This window comes from Neocloeon triangulifer, unplaced genomic scaffold, assembly GCF_031216515.1.
Source record: "Neocloeon triangulifer isolate White Clay Creek 2 clone unplaced genomic scaffold, ASM3121651v1 ptg000012l, whole genome shotgun sequence".
Classification (NCBI taxonomy): domain Eukaryota; kingdom Metazoa; phylum Arthropoda; class Insecta; order Ephemeroptera; family Baetidae; genus Neocloeon; species Neocloeon triangulifer.
In genome coordinates, this window is record NW_026775554.1 from 16117754 (window position 1) to 16143422 (window position 25669).

Sequence of the window (25669 nt, forward strand, 5' to 3'; positions counted from 1 at the left end):
GCGAAACTAAACAACAAACACAACGAGATAAACATGTGTGGATTGTTGTGCTTGGATTTTGCTCGCCGCTTATTGGATGTGAGGGAGAAGGGTAGGGGGAGGAGACTGATGGGAAAATTTCTTGGCGGGGTCGCCGTGGTCCACTGATATAAATTATGAATGTAATAAATCAATGGGGAAAACTCCGAGTGCGAATTAGGATGATGATTATGATAATAATTATGTACATTATCTTAATTTATGAAGTTTTAATCTATCCTATTATATTATAAGAATTTTTTTAAATTTTATTCTTATTATTTAGAAAATTATAGAAAAAAATGTATTGTCAAAAAATCTATGCAACTGCGGAACAGAAAGAAAAATGAGCTAATTATGTGAGATGTGAGAATTTTTTTATGCAAAATAGAAAGAGAATTTTAGCAAATTTAGTGTTTATTTTTCACATATCATGCACAAAATTGCAAAATAATCTTATGGTGTCAAAATTAAAGATATTTTCATTTGAAGCGGTACTGCGGATTAATTTTAAAGTCGGATCATGAATCATGAAATAGTTCTCACAATCATATTATTTTTATTCTGACAGTCGCGAATGGACAGCAGTTGGCAGTTGATCGCGCTATGTAAGTATTTTTCCACGAATTGCGCGCGCACAACAGCGTTGAAACTTGTTGCTTTTAGTTTCATGCAATTTTTTGTCAAACAGTTGACTTTGGTTTCCAACTTTTGTCCAAGGAGGTAAGGAATTTTTCTAACAGCAGAGGCCAGAGGCTGCATTTTCCGCATTTTTGCCTCCCTTTTATTTTCGTCTTTCCATTCTTTTATTCACTCGCACACTTGCAGGCAGCCCAGGCAGAGCTGACAGACGAAGAAAGCAGACTAGTTTCTGCGAATAGCATTGGAGCTTGCGATTTTTGTGTTATTTTTAATAATTCGTCGATGCAGCGATGAACGAACATCAAATTCGTCCACTTTGCATTCGTTTGCATGAGTAGAAAAGGATCAAACCAGGATTTTTCTAAGCGTACCGCTGATTTTCATCATTCACCAGCCATTTTAGATCTTGGAAGGTAAAAAATGTTACCTTTTAATCTAGGAATTTTTCTAATTACCTACAATCATACACAAATGAAGAAACGACAATTAATTTTCATCAAGTGTATGTAATTTATGCATCAGCATGCATAATTATACAAAACGCTTTGCATTCTTACTTTGTATGAAACTGCGAAAACAAAATATTATTACATACTTAGGAGAAAAAATTATTAGTTTCTTATTTTCTGTACATTCAAACACATGATATATTTTTAATTGTGGACCGATAATATATGATTATATGACATGTATAATAATTAATTTTCAGATTTTAAATTTCTACGGCCTTTCAGCGACAATCATGCCGGATTCGCTATTATTTGCCGAGGCTAACAAAGCCTTTTTCAGCAGGCAGCTGAGCCAAACCTCTCAACTAAGCGAGGCTCTGAGCACCGTGAGAATTTTTATATTTTATATGAAAGGATAATTGTCAATTCTAATAATTCTAATATTATATTTATTGTGTTGACGGAACTTTTAGAGCAGCGAAAGAAAGTCAATTTCACAAAAGAGCAAGAAAAAGCCAGATCAAATCGATGTTGCCCTTGAAAAGGAAGGCCTCTGCAGGAAACTTATGCCTCGAGATGGAAGCACCATCTTCCGAGCTGTTTCTGATCAGGTAAATTAAATTACTCAGTTGAAAAATTGACTGATTGAAACTTGGTTAGTCTAATGAGTTTTGAAATAACTCTTAACTGAAGGATTATTGATATTATAACAACTTCAATAAGCAGTATTTAAAATTTTTAACACTGCAGTTTAGTGAATAATTAATTAATTTATTAAATTTGTGTTAATTGCAGCTCTATGGCACTCAAGCTTACCAGAAGGAAGTTAAGGAGGTCATGCTGCTTTACTTTTATGAAAAGCACGAAGAACTTGAACAGGTTAAAATTACCAACTGCGATATTAAGGAAAAATTTATCTAAAATTAAAATTGCTTTGTAAATATTGTAGATCATCAGCAATTACCAAAACTGCAACACTTTCATTGACTACATCACCCACAAGATGGTGTGTGCTGTTGAGTGCTGTTTTAGGTTTGAATTTTGTACATGCAATACGAGCTTTAATTAATCCATATTATTGTGATCTTAGGACTGGAATTCATCTTTACGATGAATCAGGCAATGCTATTTTCTATGAAAGTGCCTCCTCTGGGGAGGAGAGGAGCAAAAAAGTCATTAAACTGGCAGTCGATAGGCAGCTGTGCTGGGACAGTGTCTATCCCGTTGACTACTTCAAAGTTCAAGGCATCTGCCAGTGTAGGTTTTAAATTTTTTTAACCACCTTCAGAATTTAAAAAATATTCTACATAGCTTTGCTGTACGAATGCCTTTATGTAAACGTTTTCAATCTGAAGAATGTTTTCTTTGCTGTTGAAATGATGCTTGGAAAGCCAAAGAAGAATTTGCAGCAGGCAAGCAAAGTCAATCCTGACAAAGAAACCATGCTTTCTTTGCTCACCAACAAATTCAAAGATTCTGACTTGACGCTGGACCTAAAAGTCTTGATTGACATGGGCATACCACCTTTCCCTTATAAGGTTGCTAAGAGCTTGAGTCCTCTGGTGTACAGAAATACTGAATATGACGTCTGCGCTTCTGCCAAAAGTTAGTGGTGCTTGAAACTTTCTACCATTCTTTTAATTCACAATACATTTTTCTTAAAAGGTCCCAACACTGAAAACATAAGCAAAAACTTCCTGTTCGAGGGTTGCAAGTGCATCATTCACAAAAGAAGCAACTACAGATACTACGGCTATGTGCAGCGGCTGTTCCCTGAGCTGGGCAAAGCTGTAGTTTTTGTTGAGCAGCTTGGAGAACTGTAATAGCATTTTATTAAAGAAATCAAAGTAAAAATTATTTTCCAAAACAGGTGTGAAATTGCAATTGAGCTAATAGAGCCTGTGATAGCTGCCAAAAAAGCAACTAGGCGAAGGAAAAGTATGAACTATAACAATATAAAATTGGAGGTAAATGGACTTTTAAAATCTTTTTAAGGCAAATATGGCAGTCGAAGGTATAGCTCTGTGTCTATGGACAGCCACATGTCAGATGACGAGGGTGACGTTGACGTCTTCGAAGAAGAGCCTGTGGAGATGGATGAACAGTAACAAAATTTCTCCCGGGCCCTTTAAATGTTTTAATAAAATAATTAATTTTTTGCCTTTTAGCTTCTTCAAGAATGCAGCTAAGAAAATTAAAAGTCTGACTTCTGTTGACGAAGGATATAGTGAAGCAGAGCCTACTGAGGAACAAATTCCTGCAATTAAAAAGGTGATAATTTTATAGCATCAAATTTAAAGAAATAATTTATTTTTTCACTCAAGGCTGTGCCGGAGGAGCTGCAGCTGTGTGCTCCTGCCAAAGATAACTGGCAAGATGACCAATTGACTGGAGTAGACAGTGTTTCTCAGTACCTTTTGTCTGTGTATGGGCCGCAAAATATGGCTGTGGTACCAGGTTATCCTGGTTTAGTAAACAAATCTGCTCTGCCCTCCTACGAAATGGATGGAAGTGATTTGAAAATCTGGGATGTATCAACTCTTCGATTTTTTTACAACTTGGGCCAAAGGGTAATAATTTATTTAGATATTCATTACATGGTTCTATTCATTTTGCTTTTTAGCATTTCCATGCTGCTATGTACAACCTGTTCCTTGAGCAAGATCTGGTCTGCCTGGTCACCCTTGACCCTCTGACTGCCACCAGCAATTACAATGCACACTTGCTCTCTCCTGTTTTGAAAAATGGGATGAAATACCCTCTCTGCATATATGCAGGGGAAATGATGGTGACTGGTCAACACACTCAATTAAACGAAGGTATTTTTTTTTTTTTAAATAAATATGTATAATATAATAAAATATAAATATATTTCAAAATATTTACAATTCACTTTGCACTTTCTTTTAGAACTCAAGGATGTTTCTTCCAACTTCAGTGGTATCAACGGCGATGTAGGCAGCGCCGAATGGAAGGTCTGATTTACATAATATTTTTATGCCATTTTGTTTTTGAAACCATAATTTAAGGATGACATTGAAAAGACGTTCGAAGATATCTTGCATGGAAATCCAGCATGTTTAAATGTGATAGGCTGGGAAAAGTCAGGAGTTTGCAGAACCTGCATGTTTTACTACTTTGGAAAGTACTTTGCTCACTACCCTCGCTCGTTCCCATTCCCTGTGAACCTTTGCTGCCAGCCTTCCATGCACGAAGATGGCAGCGACTTGCCTTTTGACGATGCCTTCTCAATCAGATATTATTACAACCTAGGCATTAGGGTGAGTTCCATTTAGTTTAGTTAATTTTTATTTTAATGCTCAATCTGTCCAGAACCACCAAGCAGCTGAGTTGTCTTTCCTTCATCAAAATGGGACCATTTCCTTTGATACACTTTTTGGCACCTTTGGCGAAGAGCAAGATGATTTCAATGTTTCTTGTGCCATTCACATGAAATTTGGGAGACAAGTCTGCAATATGTCAGAGAATATTTCCTGCACCACCTACAACAAGTATAGAAGTGCCTTGGAAAGGCAGTTTGTCTACATCGTGAACAAGAAAATACAAGGATAAAAGGTGCAAATCGCTCAAGACTAGAGTCAAATCGCTCATCGTGATATTTCTTTTATCATTAATTTGAAATCTTGTGAACACTAAGACAACTAAAACTATTACAATTTAATTTTCTAGCTTGTGCCATAAATTTGGCAGCAATTAAGGAATTAAGCCATAATTTTTATCATTTAATCTTCAGTTTCAATATTGTTTTAAATATTAAAACAAATTTTCATTTTAAAGTTTATTTTGGCCATAGCCTTATTTATGAATGAAAAAAACATTCATTGCGTGATTTTAAAGCGTGTAAAATAAAATAAAATCATATTTTGAGAGAAGCAGGTTTTCGGTTTTCTTTTGTTGTTTTCCAGTATTGGTTCCCTACAATTTAGCAAATGAAAAAAGTGCTGAGTAATCATCAAAGAGAATTTTAACACACGCCTCATTTTTATGGATTTGGACAAATTATTTATTCATTTCAATTAAGATTTTATTAAGACTAATTAAAATTAAGCTCTTCAATTTTTAATTTTTTAAAATCAACTTCTTATAATGTTTCTAACAATGATTTTAATGCACAGGACCTACAAAATTTTAATGATTGCCATTTGGTTGTCCTGAGGTTGCCGTTTGGATGCCTGTTATTGCCTGGTTTCCATGCGTTGTAAGGAGGCCGGCGTGGCCGCATAAGCTTTAAAAAAAACCTACGTTAGTATTGTAATGAATTGATTGCTCTGAATATAGTTTTAAATTTAAAGCTAATGAAAAATGTTATTTATATATTTTTTCGATTTTCATTATCAAATTTATGCTTTCCTGTGCGAATTCTATCATGGTAGTTTGATTTTAGAAATAATTAGGAAACATTTGAAAAATAAAGTAGATTGCAATTTTGTTTTGTTTATTAAATACATATATTTATTTTGTGAAATATGAGCTTCAAACATGAAAATCAGAAGTGCTCTTGGTAATTTTTATCGTTATATTTACAGTCCGTCAACAGCACAACGCTTATATAAGGTCGAAACCTTATATTGTTTCCTTAAGGAATAAATTAAAAAGTAACAATCGCGGGCAGACGAAATTGATCACATTTGCAGCAATGAGCGTACAAAAACTGTATTGCAAACAATATATATTTCTGCTCGGCAGAAAACTAATTATTTCAGTGTTGATTGAGAAAAAAAATGCGGCCCAAATAATAAGGTCTGCCCAGAATCGCGCACTACCCTATGAACATGTGACAAAATTAACCCTGCTGTTGTCTGTAAGAGAAGTCGTCGTAGTCGTACTCCTCGGTGTCATAAGACTGAGGCCTGGCAGGCGCCTGCTGTTGCTGCTGGGAGGTGGGCACCCTGCGTTGCTGCAGGGGAATGTTGACCTCTTGGGGCGAGTGGAAGACCTGGTTGGTGGGGCGGGCGACGGCCACGGGACGACGAGGAGCCTGGGCCTGCTGCACTTGTTTGGGTGCTTGCTTGGCAGGCTGCTGCTGCTGCTGCTCGTTTTGGGGGTAGTCGTTTTCAGGGTAGTACCTGTCCGAGTACCGGAGGGTGGTGTTGGGCTTCCTGGCGACCTCTTCGGCGTTGATTGGTTGGTACAAGTAGTCGTTGACAAAGAAGAACTGCGAGCTCTGGGCGCAGATGTTGTCATGAGATGGAGGCATGCAGATCAGATGAACCTGAAGGACAATGATACATTTTTATTAATGTGCTAAAAATATTTAATTTTTTTAAATCGATATTTCATTCATTTAATTTTATATGCTGCTAAGAACTTCATATATTGAGTTTCTGTAAAGTAAGAAATCTAGGCAGCCTATTTGGTTCGTCTTTTTAGTTCCCGAGGTTCGTCGATTTAGTTCCCGAGTGTAACAGGCTTCAATAGATTTGAAGGAGGTATTTAATGTAAGTTCTCTATATAATGGCAGAGATAAGGAAGAGAACTAAAAATTTTGGTTCCCGAGTCTATGGTTGTTAATGCCAGACTTACATGCTTTTTAAGGAGGACACGAATTTTTAAAATTGGGGAAAAATAATTAATGCAAAACTGTTATGGAAATACCAATTTTTTAAAAGTACTTTTATGTAAATCTTAATAATTTTGAATAATTGAAAATCTTTACTTATTTCTAAAAAGTTTTAAGTTTAAACAAAATTAGCCAACCTATATAATTGTTTCTTCGGTTTATAGCAAGAGATTAAAATGCTGCCACTATTGCATATTTATTTAAAAAAACTTTTGCGCATGCTTCATATTGCCAGTGGTAATGAAAGAAGCTAAAACGATGAGTGCCTTTTTATCTCACAGAATTATTAAAAAAAAATAATAAAATAAAATAAATGGAAGAAAAACCATATCAAGGGTATTAAAATATATTTGGCTGAACTTATTACGTTTGCAATAATTCAAACGTTTTTTGGAAAAAGAAAATTCTAAGTACTTCACAAAATTTAATGTATTCAGCAGTCAGAACGAAATTTGAGAACAACGAGAGTAAATATTTTCTTTTTATATGACAGTCCCCAAAAATGCAAGGTTCATCTATATTATTGGAACAAAAAATCGCCGATGTCTTTTGGTTGCCCTTTGGTTGCCGTTTGGTTGCCTGTTTTTGCCAGGTACTCATGCGTTGCAAGGAGGCTCAGGAGTTATAAAATTACTGAGCTTTTAATATTATAACAAATTTAACCGTTATGTTGGTTATGGTAAATAAATTTTTGTTTACAATTCTCATTGAAATCACAATTATTTAAGAATAAAAAATAAAAAAAATTACTGAATAAACAGAATTTTTGATATACTAAGTAGACAACTCAATTATAAATTTTAATTATTTCTTGTCTTGATTGTATAAAAAATTAAAGTTGTTAAAAATTTGCTTTTATAATATGATTTAATGAATAAAATAAAATTACTGGGAAAAAAGTTAAACTAAAGAGACGAAGAGACGAATCATAATATTCTATTATATTGTATTAATAATATGTGATTTTGGTTCTTCGGCAACCAGTTTAGTTCTCGTCATTTGGTTCCCGGTCGCGCCCGTCAGTGCCAGGATTTCATGCGATTGCAGCAGCAAAAATTGTTAATTGTTATGATTTTACCTGGTGGAAGGTGAATCCGTCAGGGCAGACCCACGAGTGGCGGGCGCCATCCTGGCAGTAGTGGAAGACCTCGCAGGAGAGACCCTCGTCAGCGTAGTAGCCAGTGTGTTTTCCGTTGCAGTTGAATTTGCTCTGGGGCAGAAGTTCCTGCAGCCTGTCGGGCTTGGCCTCTTCCTCCTCCTCCTCTTCCTCTTCGAATTCCGCGGCTAGAGCGGCGAGGTTTTTGGAAGGGGCGCCACGGTTCTTGGAGGCGGCTGGCCTCTTGGGGGCGGGGGCGGCGTTGTAGGTCTGGAACTGGGGGATGCTCTGCGCGACCTGCTGCGGTCTGGCGGCGGGTCTGCTGGGGGTGGCTTGGAAGTCGTGCTCGATGGAAGGACGGAAGCTCTGCGGGGTGGGTGCGAACTGAGGGGTGGCGAAACGGGGCGCCTGGAAGGATGCGGGGATGTTGGGCTGCGGCTGACGGATCTGCTGCGGCTGCTGCTGCGAGCGCACCGACGTCGGGGTGGGTCCGAACTGGACAGGGCCTCCGTTGTACTGGGCCACGGCGGCCGCTGCACAGCAGCAAATTGTGAGCCACGTTGCGAGTGGCTGCATCTGCAAAAATTTCAAATAATTAAATTCAAATTAATTTAATTTTTTAATTTAAAACCCTATTAAAAATTAAAAGCCATTAGTCTAGCTACATACTAATTACAATTTAAACTAAAGGCTACATTATTATTATTAACTTTTTATAATTCAAATTATGAATTATGCATTTTTATTTAATTTACATTTTTAATATTCAATCGATATTTCATACTTTCATTTAAAACTAATTGTTATTGAATCAGCCACATAAATGAGAATCAGAAAAGAAAATTAGATTTTCTCAGTTTTAATTTTTCTCCCCCAAGAATACAACGTTTTGAATTTATTAAATGTAAAACAATTATTATGCACGAACCAATATAAAAGTTAGTTTTTCCCTAACTTTTCTTCTTCAGAATTTAAAAAAAAATCATATTCAATAATAAGTTTGATTTTTTCAATATTATAACATTAAATATTATGCCGTCAAAAAAGAAAATCAACTGATATTAGTATGAGTGTTCACTAATCATTACTAACAGATTCTGCTCATCTGCTAAACGCCACTAAACGCCTGCCATCAAAATAGATACGCCAACCGGCCACCGGGCAGAATTCTAACAACTTACAAGATTTCTTGATAATTAAGTATAAATTGAACATGTTTTAACTCAATGAATAGTAAATTTGCTTAAATTTCTGAAATTGGAGGAGAAAAGTTAAAATACTGGTATTAAAAATTGTTTGCAATTAGCCATTTAAAATTAATTTTTTCATGTTGAATAAAGAAATTTATGATTTAATAAGAAGTTTTAAATTATTGTCTTTTCAATAAAAACTCTCAAATCTGACAAGAAAATGCCAAAATGGTAGAGATCATTGAGATAAATTTTTATATCTTATATTCAAATACTTGAAAAACCAAAATGAAATGATATTATATTTTTTTAAATCACTCAATCGCCGATTTTACTCAATTGCCTCTGCCAATGCAGACATCTGGACAGGAAAAACTTAAATAATAATAATTACCAAATGAAGGGTCCATAAAATTATATCATATTCATTGTGCATATAAAGTCATGACGCGCCCTAACTTGCTTAACTGGTTTGGGTTTGAAAAGCAAGACTGGATTTGACAGAAATTTATCATCCTTCACAGACGCTATATTATATATTCGGGAATTTTATTTCAACATTTTCCCCATTTGAAATTACAAATTAGAGAGTAAAAAGAAAGTTGGAGTCGCGGACAAAAAGCGTTTGACTTTTTTTACTGCCACTCGCACACAAATCAAGATCAAGTGGCCTTTTCCTTTCTCTCTTCTTTCCCTCTCCGAGAGTGACAAATAAATAGTCCAGTCCGTGCGCGCACATTCTCAAATCAACTTGCTCTATAGTAAAATCGTTAAAGTGATTCTGGATGAGACGATCGACTTTCAGTATAATTAGAAATGAGCAAACGTCGTTTTTAATTTCTAAATTTATTGCCGCATCACGCGAAGTGAAACGCAAATATATACAACTGGTCAGCAGCATCAACAACCACTGTCCTTTGTGATTATCGACCCAGGGGTATTATAATGAGCAGGGAAAAGACGACGTGTGGGATGAAAGTTAGACATGAAAAGGCAAGAAAAGCCCCGCGGGACGGAGAAAGTGCGCCAGACACGTCCACTCTTGGCATTGCGGGCACGTCCATTGATAAGATCTTTCGAGTGTAAAAAGAGCACCGGCAGTATTTTTTCTTAATTGATAAAAGAGATGACGTGAACGCCGCAAATAATGATAAAGTCATTTTCCCACGAGCGAAGTTGTAAATGTTACGTGGGGGTCAACTCGTTATTCTTTGTAATAACCTATCAGAAAGAAAGAAAGTTGCTCACCGGCTGTGGGATTTAGAATGTCAGAGTGGCGGGTGCAGCCGGAAATAATTAATCAATAGCTTGTTTGTATCGAGATTAATATATATATGCAGGATGATTGGCCGGGCCGGGATGATTTAATGAAAGTGATACATATACACGTATTAAGCTTTTTATAAAATTGCACAATGCACTGCTGCGAAAACTTGGTTAGATTGAAGAACTTATTATTTTTTTTTCTTGATAATCCAGATAAAATGAATGAAGAATAGTAATTTTATTACAACAAAAGTCTGCTAAATTTCAATAAACTAGTTTGAACAAATTTTTCTCCTGAATCAGGATCAATTTGAAATAATATATTTTTAATTGTATACATTTTTAGATGGATATTATCCTGATATAAAAATAAAATATTGAATGATGGGTACGTGAAGGATGAAAGTTAATTTTGTTGATAGTATATTTATATTTTTAAGTTGGTAGCAAACGGTAAAGTAATTGCAAATAAGTAATTTTTAAGCAATGAATTAGTTATATTAATAAAATAATAAATTAAATAAAATCAAATAAGAGAAGTTTGATAAAGCATGCATGAAATAAATTGTTATAAAATCTTACCTTGAATGAGTGTTGCGAGGAACACCTGAGTCTCACAGTAAATGTACGGCGCGCTGTCTGCTCACCTCTTTTATAGACACGGTCGGCCCCTCTCTTTCTCTCTCTCTCTCTTGTCGGCAGATCATGCTGATGGATGTGAAAAGTGCATTTCTCGACGCTAACTCATTCACACGGCTCGGCTATTTTCCTCTTGGCCGGCGTCCGATAATTCCACACCTCTAGGAATTTACTCCATTTAATTTTATCTAATTAACTTCATAATAATTTAATAATTCGCCTTCGCATGATATTCCGTTAAATTCCTCATTTATTTTTTATTTTTGAATAATTGTACATATTTCAGTATTAAATATGATGCGAGAGGCAAATTAGTTATGGATGCAGTTTTCGCCGCGTGATGTTCGAATGAATTTCTCTCAATCATCTGTGCGTGATTTCTTTTTCATTGCCAAGGTTTTTGACGAGGAGAATGACCGACAGTCGTAAAAATTTAATTTTTTTATATCTATAGGTGATATTTATTTTTGGTTGAGTTCATTTGGCTAGCAGAATTTGTAAATAGACACACGAGTTTCGCGTGTGCACCGTTTATCACCGCGAGAGCTAGAGCGAGCCGCCGGTTTTACGGCTAATTAATTTGCAAGGGCATGTTTGCTTCTCGCTATATTGCTCTACGATAAAACTATATAACAGCGTGGAAATTGAAAGTGAGACGGAAAATGAAAGTCGGCGGATTTGAAATCACTTTTCATGCTTTAATGTTTAATGTTCAGTCCTTGAACAGGACGACACAATAAAATGAGATTTGCTCCAGAATAATAAATTTTGATGGCAAGATGGCAAGTTTGAACTGAGAATAAAATTTTATTAGAATTAACGATGTCTATCATCATTCCGATGCTATAAAAAACTATTAGCACATATATTGCATTTTTTTTTTCAATGAATTATGGATTTCGAGTTTAATAAAATTATAAAATGAGCATGCATCACAAATTGAAAATTTTGAAATTAAATTTTATAAGAACAATTATCTAAAAATAATGACGATACGACCTGATAATTTGAATTATTATAAACTAGATCACAATAAATTAATTTTGAAGCTAAATGAATCATATAAAAGCGAAGATTTATTCAGTTTTGTTAGACAGTTAACTTTTATTATTGGAAAATGTTAATTGAATTTTTAACTTTTAGTTTCATTATTTTCTAAGTGCGAATCTTCCTGTATTTCATGTGCCTTGTTGCTTTTAGGAAATCTTAGTCGTAAGGCAAAATTTATAAAGCAGAGATCATCTAATTAATCATAAGTCATAAGTATTAAATTAGAGTCTGGAAATATTTTTTTAGATTGATTTTACTATGATTTTTATCTGTAATCATAATAACAAAAAAGTTACTGTAAAAAATGTGATTTAATCAAATAGTATAGCTCATGAAGATGTTATTTTTGTTATCTATTTTTAAATAATGTTATATTTCATAATAACTACTTTACATGGTCATAGTAATAATATAATATTATATTTACGTAACATTTATAAATTAAAATACAATTTTTAACTAGCTCTGCATGATTTCATCTTGAAAATAGATGATTATTATAAAAATTTAAGATTAAATTATTAATACAAAGAATAAAAGTTAATTTAATAAATTTATAAAATAAATAATGTTAAATACATTATTATTTTTATTAAATAATTTATTTTCTATAAGCACATGCCGCAGACTTTGCATTAAATTCTCACGTTCGATTTCAATGCGGACGATGATGAATAATGAATTGCTTTCAGAAGTTTCAGAGCAGGGTTGGATGCAGAGAGAGCAGAAGTAAGATTACGTGCTCGGTTACCTCACCGTCGTTTTTGGGCCCGAGGGTAGGCAGCTGGCTGTGCGCGAGGGTGTGGTGACAGACGCGGAGGAGAAAGTCCGCAACTTGCAACTTATACTGGATCACATACATGAAATTAGGCGCGCATTATTACTTTATTATATTGAGCGGCGCGTGCTTTTGGTCATGCACCCGACCAAGCAAGCGCATTTTTGCTCGACAGTCTCCATTGCCAATTATCGGCATCAGGGGTTTTTATTGCCAAGGTTACGATTTTGTACATACTTTATATTATCAGCTGGCAAAGTGACAAATGCCTGGATAAAATCGTTGGCACCGATCTTTTTCGTCAAATAGGATTTTTTCGCACGGAATTTCAATTTCTTTGGTACATAGAAAGAGCAATGAACTTGAAGAACCTTTCCTTTTTCCTTTATTACCTGGTTATTGTCAAAAACTAATGATGCATTTTCGTGGCATTTATTCCCACCTGGTTTTCATGTGCACCTCGAAATCCATTATAAGCTGAACAGGAACATGCATTAAAATCTCCTTGAAAGTTTTCTTTCGTGGTAAAATGACTTTGAATTGTTATGGTCTCCCGCAACAACTCAATTAGATTTTTCTTATTAGAAAGTTTTGGGCCATGTCACGCCTATAGACTCTCAATTGTCGCAAGTTCAAGGACCTGCCTTTCTGTATGACTCCTGTACGATTCATCTAGAACAATTTCTTGAGATGGAATATCAGAGATCGATTTTTCAGGGCCGTTCCTTTCTACTCATCTTCAGACGTAGAAAAAAAACTAAACTATTTCAAGTAACTGCAAAGAATTTTTACTATTTTTTTGCCAATTAATTTTTCTTTTGTTTTCTTTTTTTACACGAGAAAGGAAAATAATTTGTATGCTTTACTTAAAAATAGAGATATTCCTGGACGTGCATTCTCAAAACCTCTCAGAAAATTGATTTGTACCTTACGTTGGTAATATAAAATTATCAAATGCGTTTTTCGATCTACTGGAATGAAGTTGACGTTGCTATATTCAATAAATAAAGCCCATCATCTTTGGAAACTTTTAAATGCAGTGACCATAATCAATAATCAATTAACTGCTCCATTCTCTCGGTGTTTCTCTTTCCGAGAGTCAAAAGCGCAAACTCATTCAAGCGCGAGCACGCACATTCTCAAGATAAGTAAAATGATATGCATGAATTTTCACAGCGAGCAGCCGCAAGTACGAGAAAACTATAAATATGTATTGGCTGTGTATACCGGTTCGCCGCACGGAAATGACAGAATCCAATAAGTAATCAAGTTCCGGCTATTTATTTATTTTTAATAAAAAATCCCAGGACCAATAAGTTATAATTGAATTGGGTCGCTTTCGTTTTGCAGAGGAGATTTGAGCGCCAGGACCTCAGCAAAAAGTACGTGAAAAACGAGTTACTTGGATTTAATTGGAGATCCATTGCGTAACTTGCTCTCGGGGAATAGGTGCGAGAAGCAAGAAAGGATCGTCGTTATAAGTCACGTTGATGGTAAATGATATTTTGCGAGAGCAAGAAGTCGTAAAACTAAACGATAGATCCTAATCTATAAAGATAAATGTATAATTTATTTTGAGTAAAAAGAAAACGGGCTATTTTAATAATGAGTTAGTTAATTAAAGATAAACAAATTCCAGCTTAAAAAAATCTACTGGTTCTTAAATTTTTTTTTGTAATGAGTAATTTCTTGCTAAAAATATAATTACTAAATAATAAAATTCAAATTTTAATAAATCAGTTTTCAATTTTTAACTTTTTCCCTCTTTTTAAATTACGACTTTTCTAATTGCTTTCAAATTAAAAATATAAATAAAAATTACTATTTAATTTATCTTTTTAGTAAATTTATTTTGCTTGCTATATTGTTTTAAAAATTTTGTAATTTACAAGCATGGGTTCTTCTAAACTCGTTTCGCAATTTCTCCCATGTCAGTCGCTACAGAATACAGTGTGTAGTGTGTTGGCGTGATTCGCATAAATCAACAATTTGGGTGTCACCGACCGCAGCTCCACGTCGTTGCGAATGACATTTAGCATCTTGGCGGAACATACACGCGCGGATCGAAAATGCCACAGGAACCTGCACCCAACGAGTGGGAAAAACTGCTGCTGCTGCTGCTATACATAATGGGTGATTACACCGAGAAAGTGGTGTGCGCCAGTAGAAAGTGATCCAATAAATATATACACCTTGATATGGGCGCCTTGCGTGGCCGCCCTATTGAATAAATATTTGCCGCTTTTTGCACCGAATCGGCGACAGACACGCACTATCCTCTTTCTCAAACCACTTCCTGCTCTCCTCGTCTGCGAGACTAATTATTTCATTATGAAAATCCGACGGAATTGGCCCGTTTGCTCTTTCTCAGCGATTTGCAATTAAAATCAGTCAGCGGTGCAGAACAATGAATCGAGGCACGCGCGAGAAGGAAAGAAATTTCACCTATCTCTGCGGTCGATTTTTCGGTTGACGCCTTTCAATTTTTTTATGCATTTTTTTTCCGTCGCGTCGATGGTGCAGAGATGCGCCGCTGATGGACTGGAGAGAGGCGTGAAATGGGTCACTGATTCAGTTTTTGCAAGCCTATTGTTTTCTCTCACACTGCAAAATTAACGCAATGAAGTGTGATTTGAACTAAATTATAGCTCATTTAGCTAGAATCAAATAAATTTATTGCAATTTAGAAACTAAAAACTAATATATGCAAATAAAAATGTGTTTATAAAATGCATGCGGAATGCAATGAGCTATGTAATTTTTGTTGTTATTAAATAAACAAAACCGTTTTTATTTTAAACATCAAGTGTTTTCTTTTTTAATTCAAGGGCTGTATTTGAGTTTTAGAAATAATACTTTATCAATTAATTATTTTTATTTATAATATTTAAAAAGCATGCTTTAAATATTATATTATCATTGTTTTCATACCATAAAAATTCAAAAAATCAAATTTAAATCATATAATTGATATATTTTTATTTATAATTTTTTGCCTGTATGAGAATTGAAGTTTGATATTTGGTCCAGATATCTGATTAATTTTTAAGATCTGCGTTGTAGCTTCCTTTGTACTTTTTTTAAAAGCAGAAAGAAAATAAAAATTGAATACGTATTATTTCTTCAAATTTTTGTTTTGTTTTGTACAGCTGACCTCTTCAAATTTCTAATGCAAGATAAATATTTGAAGGTCTTTATTTGCATTGTTCCTAACCTCTTTTAAGCGCAGATGCCAAAAGATTATTTCTATGCATTTTAAATATAATTTATTTCTTACAGCAGTTAAAGAATTAACTTTTATCGTTGTGAAAGAAATAAATGTGTCGAGGTTGCTCTTTCGGAAACTAATAGCGGCACTTTATTTAAACTCGCTTAGTTGGACAAATGCTTGCTCCGCCTGCGCATCCTTCCATAATGCATAACAGGGCGCAGGAAACGACGAGTGCTAAAAAAAAGAAAGCAAAAAAGTGACGTGTGTTGCAATTTGTGCACGCAAGATAGCAAGTCATCCGTTATCTAAGACAAAATATATCAAAAGATTAAAAGAATCATATTTTCAAAAATTTGAAGTATATGAAAAAATAAAATGAAATCCTGATTTTTTTAAATTTCAAAATGAGGAACAAATTTATCAAACGCGCATCTCGGCAACTATCTCTCTGCTCACGATGTTAATTAATATTATTACAAAAGAGAGCTGCTCTTAATTCATTCAGCCCATTTTCCTCCTCTCAAAGAATAGGATGATATCATTATCTAATTGGCCATCAGTGCAAATGACTTGAAAAGCACCTGCCGCTTGAGTGGATTCGCAGCAGGGAAAGTGCAAGTCAACAAATTTAGAGGTAAGGTAATGAGGGAGGCGCGGAGAAAGCTTTCGTAACAGACCAACTCTTGCTCCAACTTACATAATTTCAAATTCTCATTTCGATTCAATACACCGGAGCAAATTCAGATTCCGACTGTCAACCGGACTGTGTCCGAAGCAAGGACACCTGCCTGCGCACCGCCGTGTCCATTTCACACAACAAATAAAGTAAAACAATGAAAAGTGCAAATCGGCTTCAGAGCATTGTTTGATCGAGGTTTTTGAGCCGTTGTGGAGTCGAGAGGACTTTCACTGGCGGCGACATCCCCGGCCGATTTTCGGTTCCGCACTGATTGCAAGGTCAGTGTCATGATGCATGTTCAGCGCGAGTGCTCATCTCTTTTTTTTTCATTCATGTCATTGAGTTTAAAATACTCAAGCACAAAAATTAAACATAGTAATAGGCAATGGATTACAAGAATATTCTACCTGAGAAATGTATTAGAATCAATTTTAAATTTATCAATTTCCAATGAAAAAATTTCGTCATAAAAATATAAGTGCGAAATGATAATTTTACAAGAAATAAGTGGCAAAGCGGTTCAGGTGCTCGCATGTGAATCATGCATTTAGGTTCAAAACTCATGCGTGGGTTGCTTATTTTGGCAGAAAAGAAATCTCGTGATTGCAGTGGACATTGGACATTCATTTTTCTTATTGCAGGATATATACTGGGAGTCTGCTGGGAGTTGTGGAAAAATATATTCCACCGCTAAAGTAACTCATGGTGCGCTAATTAAAAAATCTAATATTACTAAAAATGAAAATTAAATTAGAGAAAACAACTTTTATGTCTCTTTTTAATTTTTCAAATAGCTTGATTCTAAAGTAGGTTCATATAATTGTCTGAAATTGAACTTTTTTTTATCAATGACATTAAATAAAAATGCAGTTAATGCAAACTATAATGCAAACTCATATACTTCCTCCGAGGGATTAAACATCAAATTTTAGCTTTTCCGAAGCAAACAAACTTTTAATCTTTTATTTTTTCATTTACTCGCATCACAACTCTACTTAACAAAATATATGCATTGAAAAAGTCGTAGTCTATTTTTATGCTATATAATAGTAAAAATTTTCTACAAGCATAATAAAATTAAATTTTCAACGCTTTGGGTGGCCTCTGCAGTTCTACAATTTCACAATTAATGTGCCAGAAATCAAATTAGAGTAAGACCTTCTGACGCTCTTTTATAACATAAAATTACGATTTAAAGCTGAAATAGCATGCCTAAGCGTAATCAAGGATTCCCACAAGAAAGTGAGACACACGCGCGTGATTTGTTCCTATATATTCACGAAAGATAGATCAATCATGCGATTCATGCGGCTAATTAATTTATGACCGCAGCTTAGGTCCAGGCTAAGAAATTAAGTTAAAAAATATGATGTACATGCGACGGGGAAAGCTGGCCGAGTGCAATTTTAAAAAATTGCAAATTTATCCGGAGTTCATATCACGTTCAGCTGATGTTTTTGTTCACGTTTCATGCGTCACCGATTTAGCAGCCGCGAATGAGAAGAAACCATTAACTCATCTTTTCCGCTCTATACACGCACTTGTAGAGAGATAAAAATTCGCTTTGGTGACCCAGCTGTTGTGTGTATTATTTTTTACACATAAAAGTTTCTAATCATAAGAAGTCAGGTTCTCGATTTCTAGTTTCAAACTTATATGCGGGCAGAGATGAGAGAAAGAGATGAGCCATTTGGCAGATGAGATAAGTGCCGCGTCGCTGATCGTGAAAATCGGCGGCGCAGGAAATTAACGAGCTGAATTTATATCAGGTGCGCCGCTTTCAGATTAGTAGAAATTTTGCAATAATATTTTACTGATTTCAAACTTTCAAGAATACTCATAAATTCCATCAGGTTCCAAGAAACTTGTAATTATTGGTAGTGATTTGTAGGTTGCGATTTGTTCAATAAAAGCATCAAAATTTAGAATTTAGGTTTAATGTGCATATTTATTCATTTTTCACATGAAAGAAGGCATCTTTACAATTCAACATCAAAACATAATTTAGTTTTGTGATGTGTAAACAAAATTCATTTTCAGCGTAATCAAAGGTCCATGACTTCCATGAGTAATATTAATTATTATTATTGTATTCCGTGGATGTGTTCTTTACTGCAAATGCACTTGATAAGAATAATAATACGATCAAACAGGAAAAAAACTGCGCCAGAAATTAAACATACTTATGCAATGCACTACACTGAATTTCCTACATTCATCATATATATTTTCTTATAAAGGTTTAAATTAATTATTTGTCTTGTTAATAAATTAATTGCAGAAAAACAATAAAATATAATCTGAATTCCATCCTAGCAGGAAAAACAAACAATCAAACTTCTTCACCAGTGAAAATCGCAATCGACTTTGAAGTATTCCTTTCTCGCACGTGTGAGTGTGTTTATCACAAAAAAAATAACTCATATCAGAAATGATTAATTGAATATAATTAATAACTTAGACGACAATAACAAAAATAGCTGCTAATTCATGTGGAACTAACAGGGATTGAGTAGTAAATAAATTAAAAGCCACATGTCTTTAAATTTATTGCACCTTAGTAGACAATGGTTGTTTGCGGCTGGTTGTCGTAAATGTACTGACCGTGTATAAGACAAAAAAGCACTGCAAGGGTGCCGCCGGGGACAGTGCATTGCCCAGCTTGACCTTTGACATCAAGCCTGCACTAAGTTCAGGTGGCACCCGCTTGTAATTCAGAATCTTCTTTCTTTAAAATACCATATCACAAGTGACCCAATTGAGAATTCAGCAGAATTTAGGCTCTTTTAATTTATCCGTAAGTGATGAAAGCGAAGCTGGCGAGCTCAAGTTGCTTTAATTTGAACTGGGGGTTTAAGGATGAGGGACCAATTCTTGCCAAGGAAAACATTAGTGTTGCAATAGTAAGTTAGTTTGGTGTCAGTTTTTTGATAATAAGAGAATTAACATTCGTTTTAATTCTCATAATTTTAATTCAAAACGAGAACTGGTCCCTCAATCCTAAACAAGCGCTTAGCATTTTTTTTTCGCAGATGACGAGTTTTACACATGACGACCGTGGCAATATTTTTATTTTTAAATTTTTTTACATGACAGCAGATTTGACTACATTGACGCATCAATTTCTTTGGTCGTGAAGCTACAGTAAGCAACCTTGATTTTGAAAATCAATTTTGAAAGCATGTGAGCCGAAATATTGATCGAAAAGAGCCAAAAGCATGAGGGTTATTTTTATAATGCAGAAGGATAAACTACGGCGCCCATCGCGGACCGAGTGGCCTTCCAATCTTAAAAATTGCATTAAAAATAAACTCTGTGGTGCGCGCCTCCCTAGAATTCAGCGGTCTTGACGACTAACTGGGCCGCAGGCGCCCGACTGAGTGTACCTAGCAGACCCTTAGGAAATCAAGATGAAAATAACCACCAAATGAGTAAAGCACTGGAGTTTTTACGTTCTTTTTTTAGGAATCAACAGTGATTTCAATATGAAACAATAACGAAAGGGCCTACCGAGTGCTCACTATAGTGGAAAGTTACGCTACAAGTGCACCTTACCATCCTAAAGAATAACTTAATTACGAATCCTTAAGAAGCTCCTTTCGGTTGAAGTAGTAGACCCTCCACTGGACAGGCGTTTCCAAACTTAAAAGGTGCAAATCAAAGGATACAAAATTTTGTAACTACGCCTGACGCCCGTACATATCAAAACCGAAACCAAAGTCAAACCAAGCGAGGGTCTCGTTTGGGTTTCTCTCTCACAGTCTCTTGCTTGCTTTACCAATCGCCCTTGTTGCCGCCATTGCCAGCTGCGGCCGCCTTCTTCTTGCGCAGCTCGTCATCGACAATGATGCTGCGGCTCACGTTGTTGCCTCCGGCGCCCACGGGACCTGCCCGAATGGCAACGGGGCCAGTCGGGGCCGCTGTGTGGTGTTGACCAGGCCTGATGGGTTTGGCTGAAGAAAGAATGCGCAGAATAAATATTTTTCAATAAATATTCCAAATTCGGTTACCAATTTGTGCTTGGGGACCTCGGCGAGCCAGGTTCTTCTGGCGAACTGCTTCCTTGATGCGGTCCACCTCGTACTGATAGCGTTTCCTGTCCTTCATAGCGCCCTCCTTAGCCTCCTTCAGCGCAACTTCAAGAGCCTAGAACGTAACAAGATATTTAATTTTTTTGTCAACATTATTTTAAATTGCCAAGTAAAAATAGTCTTGAAATATTCTAATTTCAATCAATTAAAAAGAAAGTATTGTCATTTTAACCGATTGAATGCAATACAAACCTTGACTCTCTCCATTGTTGCCCTAAGCCTCTTCTCAAGTTTAGGCAACTCACAGCGGAGGTCAGCATTGTCACGCACAAGTTGCTTATGCACCTTGGTCAGCTGATCAAGATTGTTTTCAAGGAAGCTGATCTTCTGCTTCTGAGCAAGAGATCCACCATCATCCTCATTGTCTTCGGAGTTGGCGGACTGTGGAAAAAAGAGAAAAAGGGCTCTCAAATGGTCCAAAAATAAACTGGCCCTAACGCTTCCTACAGAAGTTGCCCCAAACAGAAAAACCCAAAATAAATAGCCTAAATGAATGTGCCCGAATCTCTTTAAATGAGGCATCACTTCTGATTCGAACTCTACAGGTCTCAATTGCCCAGAGACCCTCCTCTCTGTCCCTCCATTTTTTAATTTGGATGCTTTATTAAAAAGAAGAATCAATACTTTAGATTAAAAATTTTTACTGGAATGGAGGCCATGCTGGAACCGCTTTGCTACTGACCGCTGTGTATGCCAGCAAAAAATTTCATTCATTTTTGGAATTCGAAATAATAACCATTTGAGGAATTTTTTTACACCAAAGTGAATTTTTTCAGATTCGCACTGCATAATAACTTTTTGAGAAAATTGCTTAATAAATTAGAGCAAATTGCTACGGGGAAAAAATTATTTAGAATTTTTTTTTAAAGAGTCCTCTACCAATAATGTTGATAAATATTTTGTTATATAAAAAAATACTAACTTTTCTATAAAGAAATGAATTTTAGAATAGACACAAAAGTAATTTACCTTCTTGATCCTGGCCTGCAAGTCCTGGACGAAAAGTTTGCGCAGGTTGTGCAGGGTCTGCAGCTCTTTAGCGACAGTGTCTTCGAGACCCTTGAGGTCCTTGCGGGCCTGCTCACGCCTCTCGTTGGTCAGCAGCAGCTCCTGCAGTTTCTGACTCTTCTCATTTTCATCTCGCTTCAGCTTCTCGTAGTCTTGCTGCATTTGTTGCTGAGCCAGGGTGTACTTCTGGTTGAGATCCTTCAGCTCATTGATCATTTCTTGCTTCTCGCCAATCTCGTCACGCAACTTGGCCACTTGACTTTGGTGAACGTCCCTCAGCTGGTCCATCTGCTGCTCCAGAGCCTCACGGAGCTGGTTGGCCGCAGCCTTTTCTTCGGCCTTCTCTTGCTTGCTCACCTGGTGCACCTGCTCGGCGGCCTTCATTTTGGCGCACTCCTCTCTCAGGGCGTCAATGTCCTCCTCCAGCTGCCGCTTTTTGTTGTCGGCCTCGCGCATCGACTCTTGCAGGGACTTCATGCGGGCTTCATGCTGCGAAATGAGCAGACGGCACTCGCCCAGGTCCTTCTCGTAGTCATTCACCTTCTTGTTGCTTTCAGATTGGCAGCTTTCAAGGTTCTGACAGCGTTGCACCAGATTCTTGATTTCAGACTTCATCTTGGAAATATACAAACGGGCGACGGTGAACTCCTCTTCGATCTTTCCATTTGTGTCGGCGGAGAACTGGAACAGAGGCAAATTTCTCTGTGAAGGGATGAATTTAAATTTATGCGTTAATCGGGTGTAGATTAAAGCACAATTTCGAATAAATAATTTTTTTAACCCAATATTAAAAAATACTGAATAATATTAAATTATCCTGAATGGAGTCAAAAGTCTCTGAAGTTTGTAAAAGAAATCAAAATGAAAATTACATCAAAAGCTTAGTATGGAAAGGGTTTTTACAAAGGGAAAAAATGCCTTTTCCCATGTACATTACATAATCCTTTAAATTTACCTTGATATCTCCACCATCTCCTCCAATAGATGATCCAATTTCGCCCAAGTCCTTCAGCAAATTGGTCAGCATCTCTGTAATGCGACGTCTCTGGTGAGTGGACATGTCCTTCAGCTGTTGCAGCTCAGTAGACGTATTGTTCAGTTGAGACTGTTTGCAAAAGAATATTCAATAAAAGAATAAAATCAGAAATCATCTTTCAAGACAATCATACCTGTTTCTGGATGAGTTCCTCGTTCAGAGTCTCGTACTCCTTGTTCTTAGTTTCAACTTCCAGAGACTTTTGGTCGTAGTTGACAGCCAGCTCCTCGAGCGCCTGCAGAACCTCCTTGACCTCCTCTTTGGCACTCTCGTTCTCCTGCTGGATGCGGTTCATCTCGTGCTGGACCAGTTCGTAATCTCTGCGGGTGGAGGCGATCAGCTCCTCCTGCTCCATGATTTGGTCCTTGAGCTTTTCAATCATCTGTGTGTGCTGGTTGATCTCCTCGTCCTTCTCATCAAGCTGCAGGTACAGACGTTCACGCTCGCTCTCAATTTTCTGGCGATCCTCGTTTGAGATCGAGCCAACCATGAGGCCACCGGGCATGGCAGGCAGAGGACCTCCAGGTTTGTTTTTCTCCAGTACGATTTCTGATTCAGTCATGGCAGCCACCGGGGTGGTTGCTCCGTAGTCTTCCCGCAGGTTCACCTGCTCTTCTGGCTTGACAGTTTCTCCGTTGCGCCACCTAAAAAATAACAATAATAATTAGTTAATATCCATTTCATGTTTAAATTCCTATTTATTCGTTTGACCAACAGTAACAAGTATCATACCACATTAAGAATTCTCTAGTAATATTCTAATTTCATTTTAAGTTAACAACATACTTGCTAAGCTCTTCTTCGAGCTTCTCCAACTTTCCCTTGAGTCGTGCAGACTTTTCCTTTTCCTTTTCGTATCGCCTCTTCCATTCCTCGGCAGTAAGTTCCTCATTGACACAAACAACATTCTTAATTGTCTTGGCCCGCTTGCCAAAGTCCAAAGTAGATTTAGTTTCCGACTCGTTAAAAGAGGCCGGTGAGCAGCAGATGATAATTGTAGTCCTCGCGTTGCCGCCCAGCGACTCTTGCAGGATACGCGTCAGTTTGGAGTCTCGATAAGGTATGTGAGTTTTCTAAATTTCAAAGTTTATTTCATTGCCTTCTATAGGGAAAATATTGGAAACTCACATTGCCGTCAGCCAATGCAGAAATCACATTTCCGAGGGCAGACAGAGACTTATTGATGTTCTTAGCCTCGTCCAAGACAGTTCCCTCAGCACCAGTCTTGCTCACCTTCTCACTACCAGCCAAATCTACCAAGTAAAGTTTGCCAGACAACTTCTTCTGATTCTCCAAATTCTCCTGTTTCACGTTGATCAGGAAGACGCTGTGACTGCGAGAACTGTGTTCGTTCATATCTGAAAGTTTAATTTAATTATAGCATAGCAAAAATAAATAAATAGACATTGATAAACAAACTCACTGGTAACTGCTATGTGGCGATTAGATTTGCCCTCCTCAATTGTCTCGAACACTTCCTCCGGACTTGACACGAATCTCTCGGTCGCTCCTTTTACAAAGGGCACCCTGTTTTTGTCCTCATGCACACTCAGATTTACTTTTGACACTAGAAACAGGGAAGAAATAATTAAAATTCAATAAGAAATTGGAACCGTAATTTTTTTAAATATAAAAATTTGATTTTATCTTTTTAAAGCTTTTATTTTGCGATTAATCTAAATATTCTTAATAAATCTAATCCTTTTAAAAAAAATTCTCACCGTCAAGCAAGTCTCTAATTTTGTCCATGTAGATTTCAAAATAGGAAACTTTAATGTGGAACTCGAGGTTCTCCTCCATTCCATAGATGTGGTTGAATATGTCATTGACAATTCTGGGTATGATGCCCTGTTTGCCCGAGTCACCGAGCACACCCTCCATGGTGTGGGTTTTTCCGGACGACGTCTGTCCGTAGGCAAAGATGGTGCCGTTGTAGCCGCACAGCACGTCGGACACGATCGTCTTCGCAGCCTCATTGTAAACCTTTTCCTGCGTCGCGTTCGGCTTGAAGACTTTGTCGAAAAGGTACACTTTGCCCTGGAAAACGAGGATGACCATGAGTCATACAAATTAAAAATCCCAACAGTGGAAGGTCGTCCGCAAGACCACGCCCACTATCAATCCCACAAAATTCCAGGAAATGGACACAAACTTTTATTTTATTTTCCCGCAATGGAATTAATATTTTTTTCTCGGACAGTTAATTAAGAAAACTCACGGCTATATTAATGCAATTTTCCTCGTTTCCCGAGGGAAACTTGACGATGAACTTGGAGCCTGCCTTCTCCTCGGAGTCGTTGAGGGGCCTGAAGCGGCACACCACTTTGATACTGTCCTCGGCCGGCACTTCGCGTTCGCCGGACATGGTTTCGGCGGGCGTTCAGAACACGGTCGTCACAAAAGGCAGGCACTGGCAGCAGCAGGAAAAGCGGTAAAGAGAAAACAGAGCGGCTGACAGATCACGTCAACTGCAAGATGGCCTCCATTTTTACTGCAGTTGTTCCAGTCTGTTTGTTGTGAGTCGGGGCGGCCGAACGAGACGGAAATGCAGCTCAAGGCACACCGACTCGGCCCAGCACTCGCACCAAAATCGCGGAGGATCCCAAGATTTTCGCGGAAAAAAATCCCGATTGAAAATTCTTCCTCCGGCTCTGTCTCTCACTACAGAGTGCCGCAAACCTCCATGCTACTTTTTTCCGTGAATACTTTTCTCGTTCGCCGTTCGTTCGACGAGTGGCGCGATGACGTCACCCTCGTCCAATCCAGCCATGCGTGGCTCCCTATTGATCTATGGGTGTGTAACGGGTCTGTATAGGCACTAGGCGGACACACCGTGGGTTTGCATTTTTCGCTATGTTTCTACTTTTCGATGTATCTACGCGCGGAAAAGGCGCGCCGAATTTCGCAAAGTCCACCCAATGTTGCGTGGCTCGCG

The 25669-nt window shown here is 36.9% G+C and overlaps 3 protein-coding genes across 3 annotated transcripts; 1 reads left to right on the forward strand and 2 right to left on the reverse strand.

Annotated features, from left to right (window-relative positions):
- The first annotated feature begins 845 nt into the window (after positions 1–845).
- LOC132196798 (uncharacterized) lies at positions 846–4978 on the forward strand. The gene is made up of 16 exons (XM_059619687.1): positions 846–1073; positions 1370–1495; positions 1583–1720; positions 1905–1988; positions 2059–2141; positions 2200–2366; positions 2421–2714; positions 2775–2928; positions 2980–3047; positions 3105–3213; positions 3278–3380; positions 3434–3679; positions 3733–3928; positions 4020–4084; positions 4139–4390; positions 4443–4978. The coding sequence occupies exons 2-16, from the start codon at positions 1403–1405 to the stop codon at positions 4680–4682; spliced, it is 2292 nt and encodes a 763-aa protein (XP_059475670.1). The 5' UTR covers positions 846–1073; positions 1370–1402; the 3' UTR covers positions 4683–4978.
- Positions 4979–5548: 570 nt separating this feature from the next.
- LOC132197830 (uncharacterized) lies at positions 5549–10971 on the reverse strand. The gene is made up of 3 exons (XM_059621405.1): positions 10825–10971; positions 7769–8362; positions 5549–6342 (listed from the first exon to the last, which is right to left on the reverse strand). The coding sequence occupies exons 2-3, from the start codon at positions 8360–8362 to the stop codon at positions 5914–5916; spliced, it is 1023 nt and encodes a 340-aa protein (XP_059477388.1). The 5' UTR covers positions 10825–10971; the 3' UTR covers positions 5549–5913.
- A 7549-nt stretch (positions 10972–18520) lies between these two features.
- On the reverse strand, positions 18521–25453 carry LOC132196820 (kinesin heavy chain). The gene is made up of 11 exons (XM_059619719.1): positions 24953–25453; positions 24456–24771; positions 24158–24301; positions 23863–24092; positions 23521–23807; positions 22868–23378; positions 22654–22803; positions 21660–22379; positions 20883–21071; positions 20610–20745; positions 18521–20552 (listed from the first exon to the last, which is right to left on the reverse strand). The coding sequence occupies exons 1-11, from the start codon at positions 25097–25099 to the stop codon at positions 20374–20376; spliced, it is 3009 nt and encodes a 1002-aa protein (XP_059475702.1). The 5' UTR covers positions 25100–25453; the 3' UTR covers positions 18521–20373.
- Positions 25454–25669: the final 216 nt, after the last annotated feature.